The sequence below is a fragment of the Triturus cristatus genome, chromosome 3_2 (genome assembly GCF_964204655.1).
Source record: "Triturus cristatus chromosome 3_2, aTriCri1.1, whole genome shotgun sequence".
Lineage (NCBI taxonomy): Eukaryota > Metazoa > Chordata > Amphibia > Caudata > Salamandridae > Triturus > Triturus cristatus.
Genome location: NC_140584.1, coordinates 519,996,967 through 520,023,670, shown reverse-complemented (window position 1 = coordinate 520,023,670; position 26,704 = coordinate 519,996,967). Strand labels below are relative to the sequence as shown.

Below are 26,704 nucleotides of genomic sequence, written 5' to 3'. Positions count from 1 at the left end.
ATGTATTTGGTAAGAGAATTTTTTTTGTACAATGTAAGTGAGTTTCATTTCCCTGCATGAATGTGTTTTTTGCAAGTGGTGTAATAGCAGTATGTTTGGCTTCTGTTTTTTTGAGTGTCAAAATCTTTGTATTTGTGCTCAATTTATTTTATCTTGGGAGTAGTCTGTTTTGTTTCTTCTTTCTAGTGGGATATTGTTGCTTTTTGCTGTGTCTCTGCAGAGTAGGTGTTGGCGAGTGTAGCTATCTTTGGCAAGTGAGTCATTGTTTTTGAGTATACAGATCTTTGTGCTAAAGCCACACTTAGTTTATTACTTATTTTGCACAGTTTGTTGTTGTTGACGTTTTTGTGAAGTCTCCTTTCTTTGTAAGGAGTATGGCTAGCCGCAGGATTACTGTTCAGCAGGTTGTTGGCATGCTTTGAGTCTTCCTCTGACCATGGTTCAGAGACTGACTCTGCATCTGATGCAGAGGAGGCAGTGGAAGATTCTGGCAGTGAGGTTTCTGTCCACGAGGAATCATCGGATGATTAAGCCATTCAGTACAGATGAAGTGCCGGTCTTAGAGGAGGACATTGATGTGAAGATAGTGCAGCAAGAGGCAGCTGGGTTGCAGCCGGGGCTGCAAGGCCTCCCATTGGAAGATTGGCCTCTGGGTTGCCCCAGGCAAGGTGCAGCAGACATGGCCAGACTTTACTGGTGTTCCAGGGTGTAGAGTGGATACTGAAAACGTTTTGCCTATAAATATTTTTCAATAGTTTATGGACAATGCATTTTTGGCAGAGATTGTTGAGCAGACTAATTTGTATGCTGAACAGTTTTTGACGGACAACAGTGCCAGCCTTAGGCCTCACTCTAGAGCTACCAGTTGGACTCCCACAAATCTGGAAGAGATGAAGTTCTTAGGTTTAACTTTTTTGATGGGCTTGCTAAGGAAGCCATCGATGTGGTCATAATGGTCTACTAGTTCCTTGATGGCAACGGCTATATTTGTCTGTCATGAGTCATGATAGGTATTTGCTTCGGATGCTGCATTTTGTCCATAATGGTTTAGCGTTGCCACAAGATCACCCCGATTGTGATAATCTTTTTCATATTCGGCCTGTCATTGATCACTTTGTAGATCGATTTTCTGAGATCCCTGCTCCAGGGAAAGAAATAGCAGTGGATGAGTCTTTGGTCTTGTTCAAGGGCCGCTTGGTTTTAAGGCAATACATTCCTAGCAAGAGGGCACGGTATGGAATTAAGATAAATATGCTGTGTGACAGTAGGACTGGATAGGTCTCTAATTTCAGGGTGTACACCAGTAGGGATTCCAGAATTGACCCCCCTGGTTGTCCGTCCACTTTTGGAGTGACTGAAAAATTGTGTGGGAACTTGGTAGAGGACTTTTTAACAAAGGTCACCATTTATATGTAGATAACTTCTACACTGCTGTGCAGTTGGAGTGGTGGACGATGTGGCTAGATTGAAAGATCGCCACTTCCCTGATCACATTTCTCCCACGCCCTCAAAAGACTTTCCCAGTAGGAGGTGGAGAGTCTGTTGGTGAAGAAGTACACGGAAGGAGACTCGTATGTACTGCCCGAGTGTCCTAACCCTGCGCTGTGTGCGCGCCTGCTTGTTTTAGAATGTACAACACGCAAAATAATTTTTGGGAGCATCCAGGAGTGGTAAAGTGAACTGCCTGGTCTGTATTGTTTAAAAATGTTGGTTCAGTTTCAAGGTTGCCATTAGTGCAATGTATTTAGTTTCAGATTTTGCGTGAATACATTTGTATCCATTTACAATTTGTGTTCTTTTTTGTATAAAAAAAACCCCTAAATGTGATGGCTGGCACTTGGCTGGCAGTGTGCGTGGACTGGCGCTTGGTAGGCGGTGTGCGTGGACTGGCGCTTGGTAGGCGGTGTGCGTGGACTGGCGCTTGGCTGGGGGTGTGCGTGGACTGGCGCTTGGCTGGGTGTGTGCGTGGACTGCCACTTGGCTGGGTGTGTGCGTGGACTGGCACTTGGCTGGGTGTGTGCGTGGACTGGCACTTGGCTGGTGGTGCGTGTAGCGACTTGCTGCTGGTCTCTACACACACTGGTAGTCAAATGCCAGTCCACACAATCCGTCATCTGGTCTGTCTGCTGTGTCAGGCATGTGAAAGTGATGGGCCTTTGAATGGTGCTATCTGCTGATGTGAGTGTTGTATGTGATGGGCCCGCAGCAGGCGGTGTGGTTTGCAGGGGATTCTGGGTAGGAAAACGTTGGGGATCCACGCAAGCCATACGTCCCTTGACTTCCCCCTGGTGTCCAATTTTCAGAAATGTGTGGGTTTGGTAGTTTTCCCTCGATGGCCGCCGAGCCCTGGGCCAAAAACCCAGGTGCCCCCCTGCAAAAATCATTTTGCGATAGGTAATTTTGAAGTCTCCTCAATATGTTTAGGGCCCTTGCCTGTTGCAGGTACTTGACCTACCCACACAAGTGAGGTACCATTTTTATCGGGAGACCTGGGGGAACGCTGGGTGGTAGGAAATTTGTGTGTCAGAATGGTCATCCTACAACTTTCCCAAACAAAAATGTGATTTTTTTTCAGCAAAATGATGTTTGCAGGGGATTCTGGGTAGGGAAACGTTGGGGGAGCCACGCAAGCCATACCTCACTGGACTCCCCAGGGTGTCTAGTTTTCAGAAATATGTGGGTTTGGTAGGTTTCCCTAGATGGCCGCGGAGCCCGTGGCCAAAAACCCAAGTGACCCCCCTTGCAAAACCAGGTCATTTTGTGATAGGTAATTTTGAAGTCTCCTCAATATGTGTAGGGCCCTTGCCTTGCGGGTATTTGACCAACCCACAAAAGTGAGGTACCATTTTTATCCAAAGTCCTGGGGGAATGCTGGGTGGTAGGAAATTTGTGTCAGTCCGGTGATTCTACAACTTTAACACAAAAATATGAATACATTTGATTTTTTCAGCATAACCTGAGGTTAACCAAGGGATTCTGGGTAACAGAACATGGTGAGAGCCAAACAAGTCACCCATCCTGGATTCCCCTGGGTGTCTAGTTTTCAAAAATGTATAGGTTTGATAGGTTTTCCTAGGTGCCGGCAGAACTAGGGTTCAAAATCTACAGCTAGGCACTTTGCAAAAAAGGGGTCCGTTTTCACTGTAAAAAGGTGGTGTGTCGACGTGTTTTGGGCAGTTTCCTATTCCGGCTCCAGGCCTACCCACACAAGCGAGGTACCATTTTTCTCAGAAGACTTTTGGGAATGCGGAGTGGGTGGAATGTTGTGGATCCATGCAAAGTTTGAGAGTTTGCAAGGGATTCTGAGTAACAGAACCTGGTGAGATCCTGACAAGTCACCCCATCGTGGATACACCTGGGTGTCTAGTTTTAAAAAATGTATAGGTGTGCTAGGTTTCCATAGGTGCCGGCAAAGCTAGGGTTCAAAATCTACAGCTAGGCACTGGAGACAAAAAATAGCAAAAATAGGCTATGTGCCAGTAAAATGCGAAAACTGTGTAAAAAGGTTTGGTTTTCTGACAAGTCTGCTTGTCCCTAAAAGCCGGGAAGATGGTGATTTCAGCACCACAAACACTTTGTTGATACCATTTGCAGGGGAAAAACCAGACGCTTCCATCTGTAGCCCTTAATCCAATTTTTCGAAAAATAGGAATTAGCTGTATTTTGGCTAACTTCTGGGTCCCCTCCAGGGGAATCCACAAACCCTGGGTACCTTTAAAATCCACATGATGTTGGAAGAAAAGGACGCAAATTTGGTATGGATACCTTATGTGGTCAAAAAGTTACAGGGGCCTAAGCAGGAACTACCTCTAATAGCCAAAAAAAGCTTAGCACAAGGGGGAAAAAGGACTAGCAGCAAGGGGTTAACTGTGTAAAAGCCCAGGGCTTTGAGGACCGTTATGCACGTCCTACCAGGGTGGTTGCGTCTGCCCAGGATTCTGATTATTTTCAGGATTTGAAGGGAGGGGGGGGGGGGGGGGGGGGGTTGACATCTGAGCCTTGTCTTCGCCTCTTTTATTGCTGCGTTGTGGTATTCTTTGAAGCCCATAATTGGTGTTGGCGCCTGCTGCAAGTTTTCTTGCAGAAGCAGGAAGTCTATTTCATGCAGGATGGATAAGAAGTCTTTATCCCCTACCTTGCTACCAAGGCCATTCATGTTCTGGAAGCAGATTTTACGGGGGTGGGCCGGCGGGGCAGTTGGATGCGGCCCTCATGCGCCTCTAATGGTACTGTAGGGCCATGCTTGCTGGTGGCAGTCAAGGTTGGCTGTCTGATGTGTTGGTCTAGGTGGAGATAGTGGCCTTGTTATATGAAGACCTTTCCTGGATGCTTTTGGGTGAGCTAGGTTGATAGTCCCATTATACAGACCCGACGTTGGTGGGAGTAGAGGAGTAGAGTAGATTTGTAAATCTTTCCCTGTGCTGCCAGACTTAGGATGCAATGCTTTTATCAGACCAAATGATGGTAGTAATTTCGTTCCTTGGTTGTTTTGGCTTGGGTAACAATTCGACTGCTTCTATGTTTTTGGACCGGATATGATCTAGGCCTTGTGATGCATAGAGTACCCTTGGAACTGCGATTTCGTTTAGGATGTCAGAGTGACCCCTGGATTTGCAACGAGGGATTAACTCGAGCTTTGCATTCTCCTGATTTGTGCTGCCAAGCCCCTGGTGCTGTTCTCATCTTGTGGCTGTTGCGGCTGGCAAGATGAGTGGCAGTGCCCAGGTGTGTGAGGCTTGAATGACTGGGAGGTTGGTCTGGGGCTCTCTTTGGATTTCGGAGTGAGGGGACACCACAGTAACCCATCTTTGAGCATTGCTTCCCCCTGAGGTTAGAGAATGACTGTATTGAGACTCTGTCCTGTCAAGAGAGCAATCTTTTAGGGCTGGTATGGTCACAGATGCCCTGTGCACTTACTGGGTATGATCTAATTAACATGACTTCTCTGCCGCGAAGAAATACTGATGAGTGAGCTATGTTGGCACCTGTGTTTGTGAGGCTCCGGTGTTTGTGGCACAGAATTTCCCCTTGACAGGATGGCAGTGGCTGGATCAATGGCTCGCGTGCGCTCCTTTGGCAGCCATATTAACAGGAAAGTTGCGATAAGAGGTGTGTCTTGGACCTGCCCGCTGGCCTTTTCGGAGTAGCTACGGTGTGCTTGGTTTTGTGCGGAGTAGGCTTGGTTAGTTAATTTTTCACCTTTGTTTTTCCTTCCTTTTCTCAGCGGCTTGTGCTTCCTCTTTGAGAGTGAAGTTTGTGAACTTGTGGGTGGCAGAACCACGGCCAGCTATTCTTGGGGAGCTGATTGTGTTGACGGAGGTATCTAATCCATTCATTGATGATGCCCCCATTTGCTGGTATAAGTTGTTTTCTGGCAACTCATGTATGAAGAATAAGAGTGATGCTCCTGTTGATGGGCTCATGGGGCGACACTGCTCAGTAGTAGACTGCTAGTTGCTGGAGGAGGGTCTGGTTTGAGAGGCCGTAGCTTCTTCCAATAGTTCTGAATATGCTGTGGGGACAGTGGCAAGAGTGTCCTTGGTGAAAGAGCATTGGCATGAATGGTAAGTTGTAGCGGGGTCATGCTGTACTTTTCTTATCATGGCATTCGGTGCCTGCATTTTATGATCAATTCCCTACACATGGAATGCAAGAGCGTTGAATATGTTGACTGTTTATCCAGATTGTCTGCATAGTATGATAATGCAGACAAAATCACCTCCATGGTGCTCAACAGCTGGTGCAAGATGGCTGTGCCTGGTGAGTGGTTTGGTGAATCTAGGGGTGGCCTTGCCATCTGAACTGGTAAGGTGACTGCTGCGTTATCTTGGAACCCTTCTGAGCATGGGGGGGGGGGGGGGGGGGGGAGGGGGGAGGGTTCTGTGGGTTAAGATTTCCTGTTATCTGGCATGGGAGCCTTCCACCGAGAAAATTCAGGCCCCCATGGGGAGTTTAATGGGAGAGCCTTAGGTGCTATATTTGTGTTTTGAGACTAAAGTAGGGGATGAGCAGTTGGTCGGTTGGCAGGTCGGCAGGTCCTGCATCAGATCAAAAGGACTTAGGAGCATCTCCCACCATACTATGGAGTCGTCTGGGGCCACCTCCAGAACAGCACTTTTTTAGACCATTATGTGAAAGTGGGGCAGTCGAGATTTATGCTGGGGGCTGATCTGAGTAGAAGCCCCATCCGGTTGGTTTCCATGCATCTCTATGTGCGGGGTGGCTGGACAGTTTCTGTGGGCTTAGTTTGAGGGGCCACTGCTTCGTATCATGCACTAGGACCTCCATTAGATGCTGGGTCTTGGTGCGGCTTTGTTAGTGGGTTGGGGAAAGCCTGCAACAGAGCACATTTCTGGAAGAAATGTGGTGCCAGACTTTTGCCTTCATTCGATAATTCATTTCCTAAAAACAGAATACTGAGAAAGGCAATTTTAGGTTTCTGAAAATTACATTTATAGCCATAGTCCGCAAATCCCAGATTTATTTTCTCTACCCTGGCCAAAATGCAAGTTTAAATCATCGATTGTGATGTAAATATCAAGGCAAGACAATGCTTCGGAGTCTCTCTTGTAAAATTGACATCACTCGAGCACCAAGCAAACCTGGACTGTTCTGATAACCTTGTGGAGATAACAATCGTTGTTGTGCTCTGCTCACAATGTGGAGAAACTGATCACATTCTGGCTTTCAGGCGTCACATAGTGAAAAAACCCATTGTATATGTCCAATGTAGTTTTTTATTTTTTACGAACAATATTATTTTATCAAGCCAGTGCTGTGGAAATTCTTTACAACAAATGTCTGTGTGCGACTGTTTAACCCCTTGCGTGCTCATGACGGAACCACTCCGTCATGAGCCACGGGCGCCGTGTGCTCATGACGGAGTGGTTCCGTCCTGCTGCGGCCGTTCCACCCACGCGGCACTGATTCCCCGCCTAATGCGAGTGGGCGGAGACGTGACGGAACCACTCCATCATGAGCACAGCGCGCCCGTGGCTCATGACGGAGTGGTTCCGTCACGAGCATGGCGGCGCCGCGCTGACCCCGAACCCCCCCAGCGCCGCGGCGGAATTCGTGCCGCGGCGAAGGGGTTAAATGTTGATCGTCCAAGACTATACAATAAGAACGATCAGGTTTAAGCACTGGAGATAATAGATTATTCATAGGGGAGACACATGACTTAAGCACGCCTTGATATACTAATTGTGATAGAATATTCCTAACTGGGTGTTTCATGGCTAATAGGATATTGTGCTTTCACCTGTGGGCTGGAACTCATAGGTATAACATCAGGTGAGTCTTTATCCCAACTCGCCTGACTGATGTATAGCTGGGGCCTGCGCGAGAGCCTATTCTGCAGCATATGGTTTTTTCACCTCCCCCGGGACAAGAACAGAAATGGAAGGCAATATTACATCCTGTCCTTGTGGAACATTCCAAACAAACTCCTGCAGCCAATCTATCCCAGGCAAGAGAATGTTCTATTCATTAGTCAAATTCAGCCACAACATTACATAAATAGTACGCAGTATGTCATCCTCTATTTGTATGTCCAATCAAATTATATCTAGAAGGCTAAGCCGCTGATCTGGAATTTCAACTTGTATATACCCATTAGTCAGTCTTGCCAACAGAAACTGGATGAGTCTGGTGAACTATTGTACCTCTGCTGCCATATAACAATGAGTTACCCCCCATATAAAGGCCCACATTTTCCAGATAAGAGTTTTGAGGACTTCGGCAGGGAAGAGCACCAGGAGTCAAGAAAAGAGATAGAAGTCTAGGAATGAAGTTCACCTTCACAACATTTATCCATCCCATACAGGAGATTTCTAACCTGCCCTACCGGTAGAGATACTTGAAAAGGATTTACACAAGAGGGAGTACATTACTCTGGTACACATCGTTTGTGGTAGGAGGGATAACTACTCAGGTACTTGATCCCATTTGGCGCTAGTTGTAGCCCATATCTTGCCGCTTCGCTATCTTTTCGGTCCTACCTCACTGCTGTGGAATTTTGGTAACTGACCCTGAATCCTGCTGCTAAACGGAAGTGAAAGACACACAATTGTTGCACAGAAGTGTACAAGTTCCGTCAGGAATTCGGGAAGAGATCTGGAGGAGTTGGTCATTTTAATCTGCCCTCGATCAGAGGGTTGGCCATCACTCGGAACAGAGGTTCTATTGTGGGGGATGGTGGAGGAATCAAGGGCGAGAGTGGGCACCCCTGCCGAAGTGCCCCAGATCAGCTGTATGAGCTATGAGAGGTAGGAGTGTATCCTAAGTTTTGTGGATGCCCTAAAATAATTCCCTAATGTAAAATCATTTGAACTGTGGGCCCAAAAGGGTCTTGTCGAAAGTTAATAAAATAATTCCCAATCCACACAGTCAAAGGCCGTCTCCACAGCTAGCGAGAGAAAGGATATGTGAGTGTCAGTAGCACTAGCTTTGACTACATTAGTGAGAAGTCAAATATTGTCTCTCAAGTGTCTGTTCCTGATGAAGCCTGATTAATAAGCTTCAGTCAAACCCTTGCTGAAGAGTAGCCAAGATTTTGGTAAAGCTCTTCATATCTCTAGTGTGCCCGGGCAATATGTGGGAGTCCTTTTCTGGTTTGGCAATCAATGGAAGGATGGAATGCATTATAGCTGGAGTTACCTCCCAAGAGACTAGGAACAAATTATACATCTTAGTTAGATGGGTACCTCTGGGTCAAGCTCTAACAGAAATCCCTATCAAATATTCCCCCTTTAAGTTTGGGAGGGCAATATCCTCATCCATAGAGGTATAAAATGTAAATGTTTGCAGGACCGCTCAATCTGACTTTTGTAGTTTGTCCCGATGGTTTATAACCGAGCATTTGATTCTGAAGTCCACACGCTTGTATCATGTGGGCCAACTAACTGCCAGTTTTGCCCCCCCCTCACAGTACAGTTGCTTTGTTTCATAAAATTTGTGGGAGGCGTCTTTAGTTAGGACTGCTTCTAGTTCTCCTCTCCCTCGAAACACAGCTCTCTGGGTTCCACTAGGTTTGGTCTTTAGGTCTGTCTCATGTTTTATTATATCCGCTTGTAGTTCTAGCCGCTTAGTCTGGGCTAGCCTCGGGGAGGGAGTAGTGTGTTTAATGAATCCTGCCCTAATGACCGCTGTTGCAGCATCCATATTGTGGCCCATGGCAGTTTGTCAGTCTTGTTCCCTTTAAAATAATTTTCCGCCGACTAACATTTTCCCTAAGGATCAGGATTCCGAATGCCATCTCAATCTACTTCCAAGCGCTGTAGAGAAGGTCTTCTGGGGGTTGTGGGGGCCTATATGGAATGATGCTGTTACCGGTGCATGGTCTGAAAGGACTCTGGCCAATTGTGGAAGATTCTACCAATAGGTAGACTGCGGAGGAGACAAAAATATAGTCTATCTTGGAGTGTGATCAATGTACATTGGAGTAAAAGTGTAGTCCCTTTCCCCACCAAATGTCTATAAATATGTTATCTAGTGCAAGGGCAGACGGGTGTTCAACATTTGCAAGGAGGGATGGGACTTATCTAAACTAGAATCCAATGCTACAATGACATCCCCTCCCACCACAAGATGATCGCTGGAGTGTTGTGTGAGAAGGGGGAGAGCCAAGAGAAAACCTGGTCTTTGTTCTCGTTTGGGCTGAAGATTGAGGCTCTCCTCAGTCCCCCCCACAGTACCATTTATCATAATCAGCCTCCCGTCCCCAGTCACTGTGTTGAAATTTATCTAAAGTAGACAGTTGCTCCTACTAGGATCGTGCCCCTTTTGTTGTAGTTGTGGGAGTGAAATGGAACTGTAGTGAAAAATACTGTGACAAACAGCGCCCAACTTCACTAGCTAGGTGGCGACATTCCTGAAATAGAACTATAATGGCCCTCTTTATGTGATGCCCATGAAACGGGGATTTCCCTTGACCGGGGAGTTCAGGCCCTGGACAAATATTTATTTTTTGTGGTGTACCCTGCATCAGGTTGGGATGTGGAGAGGCCACAACCCAGGATATGTCCAATCCTTCCCTCCCACCCCCAAACCCCCATAAGAGGCACCCAATGGGGCAGCCAGCGCAACTGTATGTTTTACTGCAAAGTAAATGTCCAAGCCTGGAGAATAACACAAAATAGTAAAATATTCAAATACCGTCCCCCACCCCAACCAAATGTAATGCTCAATTCATGCTGTTGTGGGCTATCAGTGGGAAGGAAGGGAGGGGGGGGGGGGGGGGGGGGACAAAAATAACTGGAAAATAATCTACTACAGTGGGGCTAGCTCTGTAGGGCCAGAGGGTGTATTTGTCCCACTGGGCTTCGTAACTACAGGCCCTTGCAGGCTGATAATGGATAGAGTGCTTATCACGTTCTACCAAAAGGGGAGTAACAACATCACATAGTGTTCCAAGATGTCTGGGGATTATTACAAATACTAGATGAGGGGGGACGTTCTCTGTGAGACTGAAAGTCAGACCCAGGTATAAGGGTCATCCCCAGTAGGAGATGGAGGGTCATGGCGATTGTTATGCGCATCTGATCGTTATGCTTTATATAACTAATGCAGTCCCCATTCCACAGTATGTTGATCGTCCTCCATGTGAAATTGCGCAAGTGCCTCTTCACGTGTGCAAATCAAGGCAGGTTTTTCTTTACGAAATAATAGGCGTGTTGGAGAACCCCACCAATATATTTTATGTCCTTTTAGATAGACTGCTGCAATTTTTAGGGATTTTCTTTTAGCGAGCATCAGTTCAGAGATCTTGGTAGAAGGCCAAAGCCCAGCTATGAAACACTACTGAGTCAACGTATCTGACCTCTCATTAGCTCACCTTTCTGACAGAAATGAAGGTCTCTGGTGAGGACATCTGTGAGGTTGTTCCTGCTTTGGTGCTCGTTGAATACACTATGCGTGCAATCAAGTTCAATTGTAATGTTGTTGGGGCCCTGCAGAAGTGACTTGAACAAGTCCTGAACATATTGTGTGAGATCGTAGTCAGTTATAGTGTATGGGACACAGGACACAAGCCCAATTTAGTTCATGGTAAGTTACCCATATAATGCCCAAAATACAAACCTCAGGCTATATTGCTTTTTAACAATACTATGGACTGTACCGACTTAATTTTAAATTGAGGCAATTTTCTACTATGAAATTGATAAATCTATATTTTTAAAGGTTAATCTGTCAGAATATTGTTGTGCAATCTTAAATCTAAGGGTGTTTGTGTGGCTACAAACAATATTGCAAGCTAACAGATAAATTCATTTTATGTTTATAATCATGGATTTCCCCTTTTCCTGAGGTTTTTCAGCTTTAGAAAACAATTTTTTCAATGAGATTACTTCACAGACAGCAAACAGACCAGGCAAAGCTAAAAACTATGCAAGAAGCTAAGAATATAAAGTCAATCATGACGAAAAGACACACAAAAGACAGAACCCACTGACTTGGTGTTATATGATTGAGCTTGTTTATTAAAAAAACAAAAACAATTTTTTCGGCAAGTATTAAATTTCTCGCATACATTTATGATACGGTCTTAGACCAATAACGTTAGTATAATTGTACAGAGTATACATTATTTTAAAATAACCATAGTATTCAGAAAACAGTAGCTTCTCAAGGAAGCATTTTAAAAAGTTTCAATATTAGATGAACATCTGCTTTAAGGCAGTTGTTTCCCTGGCAAGTTACCTTTTTTTACTCATAAGAAACGTTAAACTCTGTAAGCACAGAATTAAATCAAATAAGAAACAAGTGTCACATGTTTTATTTAACATTTGTACAGGTAGTTCAACAACGATGTCATCAAGCATATTTAATATAAACTGTATATGCTGATGCTAGGACTGGGTGTAGTATGACGATCAGTCTAATGGACACATGCCGTGGAAAGGGGCTCTCAAATGAAAAATAAAACTAGAGCAATGCTGCATTCTGTGCAAAACGTTTAAGGGCAAGTCATTCACAAACGTGACACTACAATTTCTACTTTTTCTTGCAATAAGTATTTAAGTTATAAATAAATTTTCTTCAGCTAGAGTAAAGTTGACATGCGGAAAACTTTCTAAGAATGTAGTCAACTATTTGCTGATAATTGCTGGGAAATAGTTTCTTCATTATATTCTCCATTTTAACTATTTCACAGCATTTTGATCATGCTTCTTCCTCAAGGAAACAAATGTGCTCTCACTTCAAAAGAGTGCTGTATAATCATAACACTTCAAAAAAGTTAAGCACAAAAACTCTCCAATTTTCAATCGATATGTGTAAAGTATTTTTCTGATAAGATTACCTCATGCCCAATTTATGGCTTTTGTAGGATATATTTTATGTAAATGTTCCAATAGAAAATTACAAATATATCTATCATGAGTATGTATAAATCAAAACAGCGAGTGATATTTTGTATTGCGGGCTGTGTTTTGTGACAAATATTTTTTATAAAAGTGTGTTACATGAAAGGATTTTCATTTAAAGATGATTGACATATCTTTCTCATTTCATTCTCCTTGCCTGTGCTGCAGAGCTAAGCAAATAACCTACATAAACCTATAGTGGGAGATGAATCACTGGAAGAAAGAAATCCACTTGTCTTCATTATCAATAAAGCTGTATTAATCCAATTGACAGGCAATGAGAGTTAAGTGATTTTAGACTTCATGAAGACATTTTTGCCATTGTTAAACTCCCAGAAAGTACCCTGATGTGGCTAGGAAGCAGAACATGCACAACATTAAGCCATCATGCCTGCAAACTAGGTCCACATACAAGTCAGTAGGGTAAATTGACCTTTTTCGCCATCCAATACACAAAAAGCAAAGTCCAGTTTGTCAAACATCAGTTTCTAAACTAACGCTTGTTTATGTATGTAACATGAATATGAGTGCACAAAATGAAGAAAAAAAAAATACATCGTAAATGTTTTCCACACTCTTGAACGGAGATGGTTTTAGGTCTCTGTAGAACACGAAATGGTTGAGAACATCAAACGGATTTGTGCAGGTAGGCCACCCTGTGCATAGATGTCTAATGCAGTAATAATTTTCTTCAGTATCGCATAGTGCTGGATGCTCTGAAGTAAGAGAGAAACTTGAAACACAGACTAACCACAAAGTACCAGATGTTTCTTGCCATTTGTGATCTTGCAATAAATATACGCCAGATAAAAATCACCAGAACTGTATTGAAGCCATAACGTATATTTCTTAGCCTACAAAGGAAAAATAATGCAGGTTAGTAAATTGCCAGTAAACACTTACAATAATAGCAATAAACAATTGGAGGCATGTTATTAGCTATGCATGGTCCTCACAAAGACCATCTCAATTGGAGTGCATTTTTTATTTGACACATAATTACATATACTGCAAGTGATCTCTAAAACTGTACAATAAACGTGTCGCCAGTGGTGAATCTTCTTTTCCATCTAATACTCTTATTTCCCAACTACCTAACCACAAGGTTTGTCATTTATGAGAAAGGCACTTCAATCGAACCACTGAATATTTTAGGAGGTAGATCCCATTGGCTTACATAAAGTACATAGGGAATATATAGTTACTTTATAAAAGGTTAATTATGCTCATCCCACCACCAAATCAAGTAGTTTCCATTCGACATTCACACAATTACTGAGGCACAAATTAATGAAAAGGGTGTGGGTCTACGTTAATTAATGAAGGAGACAAAATACTGAATGTCCGAAAGCCACAGTTGTCACTTGAATGCGACCCTCGTTTCTACATCCGCTTCTTATTCTGAGCAAATATGAACCATGCTAACTGTTCAATACATTTAGAACAACATTTATTTGCTTTACATTTAGACATTTGCAGGATCTTGGTTGAGAAGTATCAAACAATGGGAGAAAGGCTCCATGTTCTATAGGGAATGTTGGAATTTAACTCAGGAGGACAGTTGCTGGAGGGTTCCTGGAGACTTGCTGCTCCACATATGTACACAAAACGAAGGGATGTATACCAGTTTCCTCGTCTTTTCATGGGTAAAGCGTCCTGAGTAACCAGTAAACCCACGTACGCAAAGCTACAGGTGTTCTGCCAACTGCAGATCCCATGTATTGTATGGCAATAACGGAAAGAAGGTTTCAAGGTTTATTTGGAGGCTATTCACAGGGAAGATTTTACTCAAAAATATTAAATATGCCTTCATACACCACTGCATAGATTCTGAAGGCAGGAAAGTACTAAAGCATCTTTGAGGGACTATGTTTTAGCAGAAAAAGATGCTTCTGATAAATGTCAATCTGATATTAAAATTCTTAACAGAAATCAAGTACAGAAAAACTTCATAATGGAGAGGCACACATTTTACAAGAGGTGCCAAGTACAGGTGAACAGCTACAGTCTTTGGTAGGAACTTTACATATTTTAGCTGCCACGAGACTACAAAAAGTTTGAATTAGAAATTAACAAGGACTAACTTTTTTTGTAAGAAACAAGAAAAATTGTTGCCCACATCAGCTTTAACATTGGACAATGCTTTGAAATAGTTATTGGAATCGAAAGCACTATTACAGCAGAAAATTCTTTATCGTCCAGTGATCCTAAATCTGCAAACCGAAGAAAAATTACAGTTTCCAGAGGATCAAATGACCTTCAATGTTATAGATGTGGTAATACACATCTAAGAAATGCTTCAGTGCCATGTTTTAGAAACAAATTGCAACAAATTTAGTTGGAAAGGACATTTTCAAAAAGAATGTTGGGTCAAGTACTAATAGAAGGGCCAAAATTGTCAACATGGAGTTATTCACAAGATCGACAAGAAGAATCTAACTCTAGTGATAACGATGTGGTTTGGAGATTCATACACAAATCCATGCATTAAAGGGGAACTGTACAAAATTATGCCATGATATTTAACTGAAAGACCCTATTCCATGAGTAATGTATCAGGCATGCTTCTAAAGATAATGGTAGATTCTGTATCTTTCACATTACTGTATACAGAGGATTGAAACGAGTTAAAAGGAATCCCATTAAGATATTCTAATGGCAGGCCAATTGCAAATGGAGCAAAACCTAGTGATGTTTTAGGAGAATTTGATTTGAAGCCAACGTCTATTTCAAAGGAAATGTTAATGGAATGGCGTATGTAGTGAAAAACTGTTCATGTTTACTTAAGTGGTTGGAACAAAGGAAATATCGTTTATCTCAATGAACTTCAATGTGTTGAAGGTATGCAATGTGAGGATAATGTTTGTCAACCACATTTTCCTAATGTTAGGTCTGATAATTTGGGCAACTCAAAGTACTTTCCCAATTTATCCAATCAAAGGCAGGAGGCTAAACCAGCCATGCACACTGTTTGCAAGGTTTTATTGGCATCAAGACCAGAGATGAAGGCACAATTGACAAGATTGTGTGATAAAGACATAGAACAAATTGAACGCTCAGAATGGCTATAACTAATAGTCTTAGCACATAAACCTAATGAAGCCTTAAGAATGTGTGACAACACAGTGATGGATCGCCAGCCACTTCCCAATATCAATGAAATGATGACCACCTTAGGAAAGGCAACATTTCATGCCATTAGATCTGGCCTCTTGCTACCATCAGGTAGGTTTGCACCATGACTCATGACACCTCACCTCATTTATAACCCATGAAGGTGCGGACAGATTCAAACGCATGCCACTCGGTCTGGCATCGGCCATATTTCAGTGGCAAGCTTATTTAAAAGTATTACAGGGGTTGCATGCTTTCAAGATGATGTGTTAGATTACACTAAGGAAAAGAATGACCATGGCAAGACATTAGCCAAAGCATTGACCAAACTAAGAAACAAAGGTATGAAGTTAAAGTAACAAAAATGTAATTCTGTGTTTCTCGTGTTGAGAACTTGTGATTTTGATAATTTTACAATGGGTTGGAACCCAAAGGAAATGTATTGAAGGACATATTAAACTTTCCTTCTTCTCTTGCAAAAGGTCAGTTAAGGTAATGTTTGGAATGGTTGAGTTTTCTGTTGAATTCCTCTCTAAATGTGCTGAAAAAAACAAAATGTATAAGCTATTGAAGAAAACGCTACTTTTGTGTGAAGTAAAGAATGCAAGAAGGAGTTTTCCATTGTCAAGAGAACTGGCAGCAGCAATTCCCATCGTTATCACAACCAATCGTTGTGATAAGTGTCACTGTTGCATTGTTGTAACTAATGCCCAACAACGTGGTCTTGGTGGCTATTCTCTTGCAACATAAAAAATGACAAGGATCAAGTTATAGTCTCTGCTTCCAGAAGATATGGTGCAGAATACACATATTCAGTACTGGCCGGGGAGAAAATCCCGACTCTCCTGTTCGCAGACGATACTCTCTTGATTTCAAAATCCCCGGGGGGGCTCCAGAAACTTTTGAACAACTTTGCCTCTTTTTGTGATTCACATGGTCTGATAGTTAATACCACCAAAACTAAGACCATGTGCATCAACCCGTCCAATCGTTTTAAAAACCACTTCACCCTAGATGGGGTAACGTTGGACAACGTGGAGGGTTTTGAATACTTGGGAATCTCTCTTGCAAAAGACATGAAATGGGGCCCACACCTTGTTAAGATGCTCTTAAATCACAAGAGGACGTCTGGTGTTATTTTGAGAGAGCAGCGTCTTACTGGGTGTAGGCCTGTGGCCCCTGTCCTTGTGGTCTACGCCGGCAAAGCATTGTCCTCAGCCTTGTATGGCTCCGAGCTCTGGGGCTTTCAGAACGTGAGTGATCTTGTCTTGACGGAAAATAAGTTTATGAGAGACATGCTTTCCCTACCTTCCTCGACGCCCTTGAAGCCCCTATTTTTTGATCTAGGGAGACACTCACTCCAGAATATAGTACGCTTGCGCCCCCTTTTGTTCTGGGCCCGCATAAAAAGGACTCCAGAACTCTCCCATTACGCTGCAGCTTTTGACGAACTAGTTGCAGCGGACTCTGGGAGCAAGATATTATGGCTAACTGACCTTCGAAAACTTCTAATTTCTATTGGTCTAAAGGAGGCCTGGCGCACTCAATCACCACCCACAAAACAGGTTATCAAAAAATTGTACTGGGAATGGGTCCAGAAGCTGGTTATCCAAAATCCCAGATTGGGGAAACTGACGGAGGGATTCTTCCAACACAAACACACTCGCTCACTAGAAACTTATCTGGATTTTATTCAGACCCCCAGCCATAGGGTACTATACATGAAGCTAAGGTTCGGGACCTTGCCGACCAACAGCTTTGTTTTGCGTTGGAAAGGGCCAACTATGCCATCTTTACCCTGTCCGGGTTGTGCCTACCATAACGAGACGCCGGCTCACCTCTTGTTTGCCTGTCCGGCGTATAGGCTCCCCAGGATGAGGTGGCTAAAACCGGTCTGCAAACTATTGGGCCCAATGTGCCATCGTAACGCTCTCCGCATCCTCTGCACTGATACCTCCTCCCTCACTCTGATATGTGGGGTAGCTAAATTCTTGGGATCCGCCTGGCTAATTAGAAGCAAGTTATTAGCCAGGAAGCCTGTAGACGCTGATGGCGAACACCTGTCCCTCTCATATATTGGATTTTAGTCCACATACTTTAGATTCAGTCTTTTTTCTTTTAACAATCGAACCATGAATTTTTAACTAATTGTGGAATTTGTATTATATAAGCTTTCCAGAGGATGATTTAATGACTTTTTAACCTATTTTATTTATGTAAATAATGTGTATACTTGGAAATGTATTGCTTTTATGATATTTTTTATATCGAATAAAGCTTATACCACCACCGCCACATATTCAGTAATTGAGCAAAAAGCACTAGCTTGTTGTGGGGAGTCACTTCCTATAAAAGCTATTTATGTGGCAACGAGTTCACCATTAGGGTTAATCATAAACCCCTTACTGATGTATTCTCAACCAAAAGTGCAGGAAAGGCAACAAGAAGAGCAAACGGCAGTACAGGTTGCAAGAATGTGTATAAAATGCAATATATTCCTGGTGCAAGGAACTTCAGCAGATTGTCACGTATTACCTAGTGCTGTTTCTCCTTTCGTAAGTGATGATGAAGACCTAGAATCTGTCGCTATGTGCCCCATAATGGCGGTAACAGCATCTGGTTTAGCTAAGAATGTATAGGATGGAGACATTAGAGAAGATGAGTTATTAAGTAAGACTATTTTTTTTTTTTTGGCAAGGCTGGCCTCATCTGAAACTACTGGAAGAAATGAAACCATTTTCAAGTAGCTGATGAACTTTCAATTCATGAAGGTTATCTCATTGATTTCTTGGTAATGCCCATGGAGTTGGTAGTGGAGTCATCGAGTTAGTACATGAAGGACACAAGGGTAAAAAAGGCAATGAAAAACAAGCAGAGACCGTTTGGTAGCCAGGAATTGATAGAACCCTAGAACACTTTGTGAAAGATAGTTTCTCTTGTGCCAGCTGTGACAAGTCACAAGACCTCAGTACTAGGCCCATTTGAACAGTGCCAGTTCCCGACAAGACTTGAATGAGGATTGGATTAAATAGGACCCATCAATATGAGGAAGATTGTATCCACATTTGGTGTGGTTGCAGTGGATTATTTTTCCTATTGGCTGGAAGTTAAGTTTGTGAACGGTATAACCCCCAAACACATTATAGGCTACATAGAGAATATATTTGGAAGGGAGGGTGTTCAAGAACATAGTGAACAATAGAACAGATTTTGCGTCAAAAAAATTTTAAGCCTATTTTACAGCTATGAGTATAAAACATGCCAAGACCTCTTTATACCATCCCTGCAGTAATGGTTAAGTGCAGTGGTTATTACCCTTTTAACTTCTGTTGGCCCCCACTGAATTATTGAAATCTGGGGACCCACACTTGGTCATTTTTGGATGCTGGCGATACCCAGCCTAAGTCATTTCTATATTTTGAACATCAAAACAATAAACAAAAATACAAAATCAAGTATACGCCAAACAAATGCTCAAATATTTGGCTTCATTCGCAATCAAATATAGAAAAAGGTTTTCACATTTTCAATTTTGTTAATTTATTTGTATATAATGTTTTAATTTTAATGTATTCATTTTAATAATAATTTTGTAACAAAGTCGCAGACCCCAGGGGTGCCCGGACTACAGGTTAAGAATTACTGGTTTAGTGAAAATGTATAACAGATCGATCAAAGATAACCTGCAGTTGCCTTCTGTCAATCAATTAGATAAATGGAAAAGTTGAAATGATGAGGGCGACACTGGTATGTTTGATGCGAGGACATTACCGACTCCAAACCGGTTAGACTACCGATTGGTAACTTACAACTTCTGTTTGAGAAAATAATAGATGTTCGTACAAAGAGGTCCTTAGCCCAAGAAAAGTACACTGAAGTGAAAAAGAAAGCGCCAATAACCAGTTAATATGGGCAACTGGGTAAGAGTAAGTACCAGGCATTTTGCACAAAGGTAACTCTAAATTTTCAGTTTCAATTAAGTCGTGTCAGAAAAGCAGTTCTACAATATCACAATGGCGGATTATGGAATAAGGAGAAATTGTCAGTACTTCATCAAAGACAGTAAGCTTATTAGGAAATCTAGGCGAGAAGAAAATCAGAAGGTCAATGCAAATAGGATAGGAGGGATGGTTTGGTGGCGGTTAATGCTGAAGTTCAATTGGTTTGTAAACTTCCACTTAAATTTCATGATTATATTGTACAGTTCTGAGTAATATTTGTTTGAAGGCATCACTCCAGACTAACTTCTTTAATAGTTCAACATGTTTCTGCTTAAATGATGTACTGGGTCTTGGTTGAGAAGAATGGAACGATGAGGGAAAGATTCCATGCTCTATAGGGAATGCTGATGTTTAACTGATGGAGGGCAGTTGCTAAAGGATTCCTAGAGATTGATTACTCTATAGAGGAGCACAAATAAAGAAGGGGATTACATAAGAGCTTTCTCGTCTTCGTTGTTTGAACCTTGATTGTGTGTGTAAATAAGTTGTCGTCCTTTTCAGACAGATGGAAATGTTAGCAATAGCAGCAGGTCTGGTGTGGTAACCTCACTAAATACCCGATATGGCTATTCCTGACAGTTCCATATCTTGTTGCACAGATTTAAAGCAATAGAAAAGTGTAACAGATGCTATGAAGCCACATCTGTAGCAGTGGTGCACTGAAAGGTGCTCATAATACTCACACAATGTCTTTTTTGGCTACTACAGAGTGAGAGCATATACTACCCAGCAAGCCTCAATTCTGATAGTAGTACATGGACTGTATATTATCGCCTAGGCCAAGCCAGTAGAGCATTCACTCGCACACCGTAACAGCCGGGAAGGTGGATGAGGCGGCTAGGTGTACTGGGGAGTCTGGCAACTGTTCCACCTTGCCTTGCAAATCTTTTCCTGTCTCCCACCTCAGTATTCAGGACAGTAATAATTACAAACAGAAGTGGGTGGGACTCACTTTTCCTTAACCAGATTCTTCTGCTGTGATCTAGCGATTTATATTTTCCCTCTGTGTTTATGCGATTCTCCCATCATCTTTTCATGCCAAAATAAAATAAAATGCAATACCCGATTACAACGATTGACATAGCATTGAAAAATATCCTTTCCTCAGATTTGATTGACTTGTGAAGGTCGGATGACAAACAGCAGTTCAATCAGGATTGCATAATTATTTTCAATATGTCCTCCATTCTGTTCGAAGTGCAGAGTGATTATGCTTACAAAAATGCCTTCTAAACATTCCAGTAAATGTCTCAAGATTTTTGGGAAGGCAAATTTTACTGCCATTGCTCGACTGAAATGAGCAATGGCAGAAATAACCCCTATATATAGCCATTTTCATTTTTCCAGTTTAAAAAAATCCAATTAAAATCAAAACGGTTTCTGACTTTATGCCAAAAAGCTCTCTCCTACATGCCAATAAGGGGCTTTTTTCTTAGCGCCTGGTACATTGTTAGGAGGGGAAATGTGAAGTAGGAGAGGGAGCTTAAACAAGATCGAAGTCTTAAGTTCACATGGAGTTCATAGCGCAGTGGTCTGAGAAGCCTTGACGGCCTCCTCAGGAGGTCTGGGACTGTTAGAAAATTAAATAACATTAAAATAAATAAAGTACATAGAAATAAGAAAAATTTAAAAGGTGAACATTTTCTATATTTGATTTTGAATAAACAAAATATTCAACATTGGTTTTGTGTATACGGTTTTTGTATTTTTGTGTATTGTTTTCAAGTACTATTAATAGAAACTGCTAAGGCCAGTTTCCAATGACGAGACAGTGGGGTTCCCTGGATTACAGTAATGATTCAGCTGGGTCCAGAGAAGTCAAAATGTTAAGAACCGCTGTTAAAGGGTACATTTATTTAAGGCTCAATTAAAGACTGATCTTTTTGGTCCTTCGTGGAGCCATTTCACTTTTTTTTTTTACATAACGTCATACTATTATTTTGCCACTTTCCTCTTGAACACATCCTCACCCATGACAACACAATTTGTTTACGAGCTATAACGTATCTTGGGTTTCATCTCAGTAAGACAGGCACTGGATTTAAAATATATCTTTTTTCAAGTTGGAGTATTAAAAGCACAGCTGTCAAACAGACCAACTGTCTCTAATATACCGAGAATGGGCTTCGGATTCTCCCCTTTAAACTATTGGCTACTTTTTACTTTAAAACTTCAGCCATTGGCTTGACATGTTGACTCAGCTCAGAGGAACATCATTATTTTAATTACCATATTCATGGCTCTGCATCATAGAAACCCTCACTAAAGTCATAAACATATATAAACACCAATGTGTGTGTGTATATATCTATCTATCTATATACACACACAAAGATAGCTCACAGGATAATGTACAAATCTACTCTTCGGGTAGTGCTAGGTTTTAGGGAGGCATCTCCCTTTCAGACGTGAAACACAACAATCATGCCTTGAATAGAGGTACTGCTACTTTCAGTTGGGCTTTTGATGCTAGTCATAAATCAGATTCGCAATAGTTGGTGGAGGGGGTGGGGGGTGTGTTTGAAGTTTGCTGGGCAGCTAGAATTTCTCTTTTTGTGTGTCGCAGCCATAATATATATACATACACATATATATATATATATATATATATATATATATATATATATATATATATATATATATATATATTTATATATATATATATATATATATACACACACACACATATATACATACACTGAAAAAACCATAGGTTTCAGGGGCATTATAGTTAGCTGGACATTTCGCTCGTACAAAACCACTGAAATTCCGCCCCCCCCCCCCCCCCCCCGTTGTAGTTACTCGCGCGCCCGCAATGCACTGCTGATGACATCACATATTACATCACTCATGATATGGTCAGTGACATCACTCATGACATCAGCCATTGAATGTGTGTTTTTCAGAAAATTAAATGTTTTATATATGTATATCTCAAGGCCGATGGAAGAATAAATGGGTATACAAGTGTCTAAATGGATGATTTTTTTTGTAAAATTGATTGTATAACTGACTGATTAAGTGCATCTTAGTGAATACATGGGTTAGTGAGAAAGGTTTAAATATCTATCAGTCTCTCACTTTGTGTATAAGCGGCAGCATGGGTTGGTGAGTAGCTACATGAGTGTCTATAGGGGTTACTTGGTTTTTTGAGTATCAGTATGAGTGTCTGAATGGTTCGGTGGGGGGTATTACTTAGTGCATAGATGCATGAATGAGTGACTCACTGTATGTGTTGAAGACAGCATGTGTGCAGGACTGTATAGGTGGATGAGTGTGTGTATGGGTGTGTTAGTGAGTGAATGACTGTCTCAATAGTGTCTTTATGAGTAACTACATAAGTTTTAAACTAGTATATGTGAGTATTGGTGGATATAAGTGAGTATATGTGAGAGATTGGAAGAGTTCCTGTACAAATAAGTATGTGTTTCTATAAGTGATTGTTTGAGAGTAAGTATGTGTAAGTTTCTGTAGAAGTAAGTGTGGTAGTGTGTGTATAACTGTATATGCAAGTAAATGGATGTTTGATACTTTGTTTGCATGTGTGACTATGTGTGTGAGTAACTATGGATGAGTGGTGGTGTGTAACAGAATGTATAGGTATATGACTACATATGATGAGTGAGTACATGTATGAGTGACAGTATCTGGACTGTCGGTGAATGAGTGGATGTATGTGTAGATCTTGGAATTACTAAATAGGTGTGTTGTAATGAAAATGTTAGTTTCTATTTTGGAGTATGTGTATCGAAGGTTAAATTAGGATGAGAGGAGGTCTGCCACTCTATCACAAGGATGTCATCAGAGATGTCATTTGAGATGTCATCAGTGATATCACTGACCATATCATGAGTGATGTAATATGTGACGTCATCAGCAGTGCATTGCAGGTGCGCAAGTTATTGTTAGCTGAACTAACGGGTGAATTTCAATGGTTTTGTACGAGCGAAATGTCCAGCTAACTACAACGCCTCTGAAATCTATGGTTATTTCAGTGAATTTCTAAGGTTTTTTTTAAATGCTAATTTCTAACTTTAGCGTGCATGAAACCTATGGTTTTTTCAGTTAATTTCTAAGGTGTTTTAAATGCTAGTTTCTAACTATGCCTACAGAGTTAGGACATGTGAAGAAAGAAGAAAAAATGCACAGAAAAAAAATAAAATGCAGAAAGAAGCAACAGAATTCCTCAAAGACGAAGAGAAGTGCAGGAAGAAGGAAGACGTGCAGAAAGAACAAACAGAGGAGCAGATAGAAGCCTTGTTGCAAAATCATCCTGTATCCTCAACTTTTTCAGACGGGTACTGGTGGTAACTGACTAACCAGTCCTAGAGCCAGTGCTATGCTAAAAGACACTTAGAATACAGGTAAAACACCTACATACACTAGGGAACACTGAGTTGGGGGTATCCTTGTGTTTAGCATGACCTCCTCTCTAATATATAATAGGGCAGGGGGATTAAAACTACCTCTTAAAACGCGCCACGGGGTGAGTTTGCACACTGATGAAGGGAGGGGGGTGGGGGGGCTGAGGTGATGTGTGCAAAAACGCCCTGTGGGCATTTTAAGTTGGTGGATAAAGTCCCCTTGAATCCTGAGGGTCCCTGGGGGCCAACTAGCCCACTAGGTACCTCCACTAAGCGCCACAGAGCTGCGTTGCAGAGAAGTGTGAAAAGGGGCGTGGCCTCCGAACACCCGTCTGCAACACAGTTCCCTAGCGCATACTGGAGATACCCGTTGGTCTAGTTGGCCCCAGGGACCCTCAGGATTGAAGAGGAATAAATTCCTCAACTTAAAACGCGCCACAGGGTGTGTTTGCACACATGTCACCTTAGGCCCCGAACCCTCACTTCACCACTGTGCAAACGCGCCCTGTGGCGCATTTTAAGTTGGGGGATTAACTCCCCTTGAATCCTGGGGGTCCCTGAGGTGCAACTAGCCCCCCAGCTACCTCCATTAAGCGCCACAGAGCTGTGTTGCAGAAAGGTGTAAAAAGGAGCGTGGCCTCAGAACACCTCTCTACAACGCAGCCCCCTGGCGCGTACTGGAGGTTCCTGGTGGGCTAGTTGGCCCCCAGGGACCCCCAGTATTCAAGGGGAATTTGTTGCAAGGAGGGGGTGGGACCTCCGGCGCAATGTTGGTCTTTTATTTTCTCTTGTTTTAAGAAGGGGGCTGTGTGGCCTCCCCTTCTTTTCCTAATATTTTGGCCCTGGGGACCCCATCCCCCAGGGCCTGACCCCTTATTTTTATAATTTTGGAAGGGAGCCATGTGGCCCCCCCTCCCGAGGCCATAATTGGCCCCGGGGACCCCATTACCCGGGGCCTGGCCGTTTTTTGATTTTTATTAAAAGTTTTCGGAGGGGGGCTGTGTAGCCTCCCTCCTTAGGCCAATCATGGCGCCGGGGCTGGCCTTTTTTTTCAATTTATTTTTATTTTATTTCTGAGGGGGACCCCCTCCCGGGCCACTAATAGCCCCCAGAACCCCATCCCCGTGGCTGGCCCTCTCCGTTGGGGACCGTGGGGGGGTCCCCAATCCTCCCACGGTCCCACCGGCTCCCCGCATCCTGTGGGAGCCGGCATTGCTTTTCCACAAGGGGAGCTACTGACATGCAGCTTCCCTTATGGAAAAGCAATTCTGCTTTGCTTCATTGAAGCGAGTGCAGGTTTCCCTGCTCTCGCTTCAATGAAGCAAAGCAGAGTTTGCAATGACAGGGCGGGAGTCGCAAACAGCAGTGTCCCGGGGGTGGGCACCCAGGGACACTGCAGGAGCCGGCCCTGGGGGTGGCGGTCCCCAGGGCCATAAAGGGCTCCAGGAGGGGGGCCGCTCGGCCCCCCTCCCAACAATTGCACAGCCCCGGGGAGGTGGTGATCCCCGGGGTCGGGGGTCCATTACAGACCCCCGAATTTAAGTACTAGTGCCCCGGGGTGGTGGCGGTCCCCGGGGCGTGTGGGGGTCTCGAGCCCCCCACACAGGTCTACTATTTTTTTTTTTTAAAGCCCCGGGGGTGGCGGTCCCCGGGGCAGCCTTTGATCTCATCTTCAGCATTACCAGTCTCACTCCAGAATCCCAGAGGCAAGTGGGATGCTGCTTATCTACAAAGATAGCTCACAGGATAATGAACAAATCTACTCTCTGGGTAGTGATGGGTTTTGGGGAGGCATCTTCCTTTCACGCGTGAAACACAAAAATTATGTCTTGAATAGAGGTACTGCTACTTTCAGTTGGGCTTTCGATGTTTGTCGTAAATCAGATTCACAATAGTTGGTGGAGGGGTGGGGGGTGTTTGCTGGGTAGCATCCGTACAATCGCGAGACCAGTCAGAATAAAGATTTTAGTTACATTTGGTTTTTTTCAATCAAATTCTCTGGTCAATTGCTATGGTGAACCACATTCACTTCCCTGGGTCACAATCTGGAATCATTTCAGAACGTAAAAGTCTATCTTTGTATTTCATTATGTCATGGTTACCCTCTGCTACTTCTATTCCTACCTACTGTGACGGAGTCTGTGATAAAACCATTGCACTACATATTCTGCATGTGCTACCAGGTAATAATTAGAAAGACCAAAGGAAAAGCATAATGCCTTGTTTCTTCATATTCAGATACTGCCAGGGTAATCCCGCTCGAAGATTAATGCATTTTTATTATTTCTGTATGCATTAGCCGTTAATGTTTTTGCTATACAGTGACTGTTACAGTATTGACAATAAGGGAAGGAAAAGAAGAGATCTGGAAGTTAGTTACACGATTAGTCTGATGGACTACAATGAACATGGCCCATGTCCATTGCAATAGGTTAAATGTAAAGCACAGAGTTAAGTGTTATATGTACATTGTATATTTAGACATACTAAAAGTTGAAATAAAAACAATCTTACTTATTTAGGTGCTTTCTGGCTGCAGGCAGCCCAGACATCTCCTCATTCAGTACATATTTCTTAGTTCCCATACAGTAGTTTTCCATATACTCTGCCCAGTGGAGCTGCCTCACATCAAAATTGAACGTCTGAGAAACAAACGAGTTGATAAGTTTAACATTTTCTACACAAGTACATAAACATCTAAATACATAAAGAACAGTCATCTCTGGCACTATTCATAAATCATGACACCAACAGATAAAGGTGCAATGATTCTTCAAAATATATTCAAGTGATGAGGTTTTAAACCAGTGCCACATCCTCAGCCACACATTTTTATTATGCCTACTTGCAGATTTTTGCT

The 26,704-nt window shown here is 42.6% G+C and overlaps 1 protein-coding gene across 5 annotated transcripts in view; it reads right to left on the bottom strand.

Annotated features, from left to right (window-relative positions):
- Positions 1 to 11,453: 11,453 nt before the first annotated feature.
- Positions 11,454 to 26,704, bottom strand: part of FAR1 (fatty acyl-CoA reductase 1) — a 528,293-nt gene continuing 513,042 nt past the window's right edge. For all 5 annotated transcript variants that reach the window (XM_085648214.1, XM_085648216.1, XM_085648213.1 and 2 more), the window contains 2 exons: positions 26,359 to 26,486; positions 11,454 to 13,219 (listed from right to left, as the gene is read on the bottom strand). In XM_085648214.1, the coding sequence (XP_085504340.1) occupies positions 13,057 to 13,219; positions 26,359 to 26,486 (291 nt within the window). In that variant the 3' untranslated portion in view covers positions 11,454 to 13,056. The remainder of the gene's footprint in view (positions 13,220 to 26,358; positions 26,487 to 26,704) is intronic.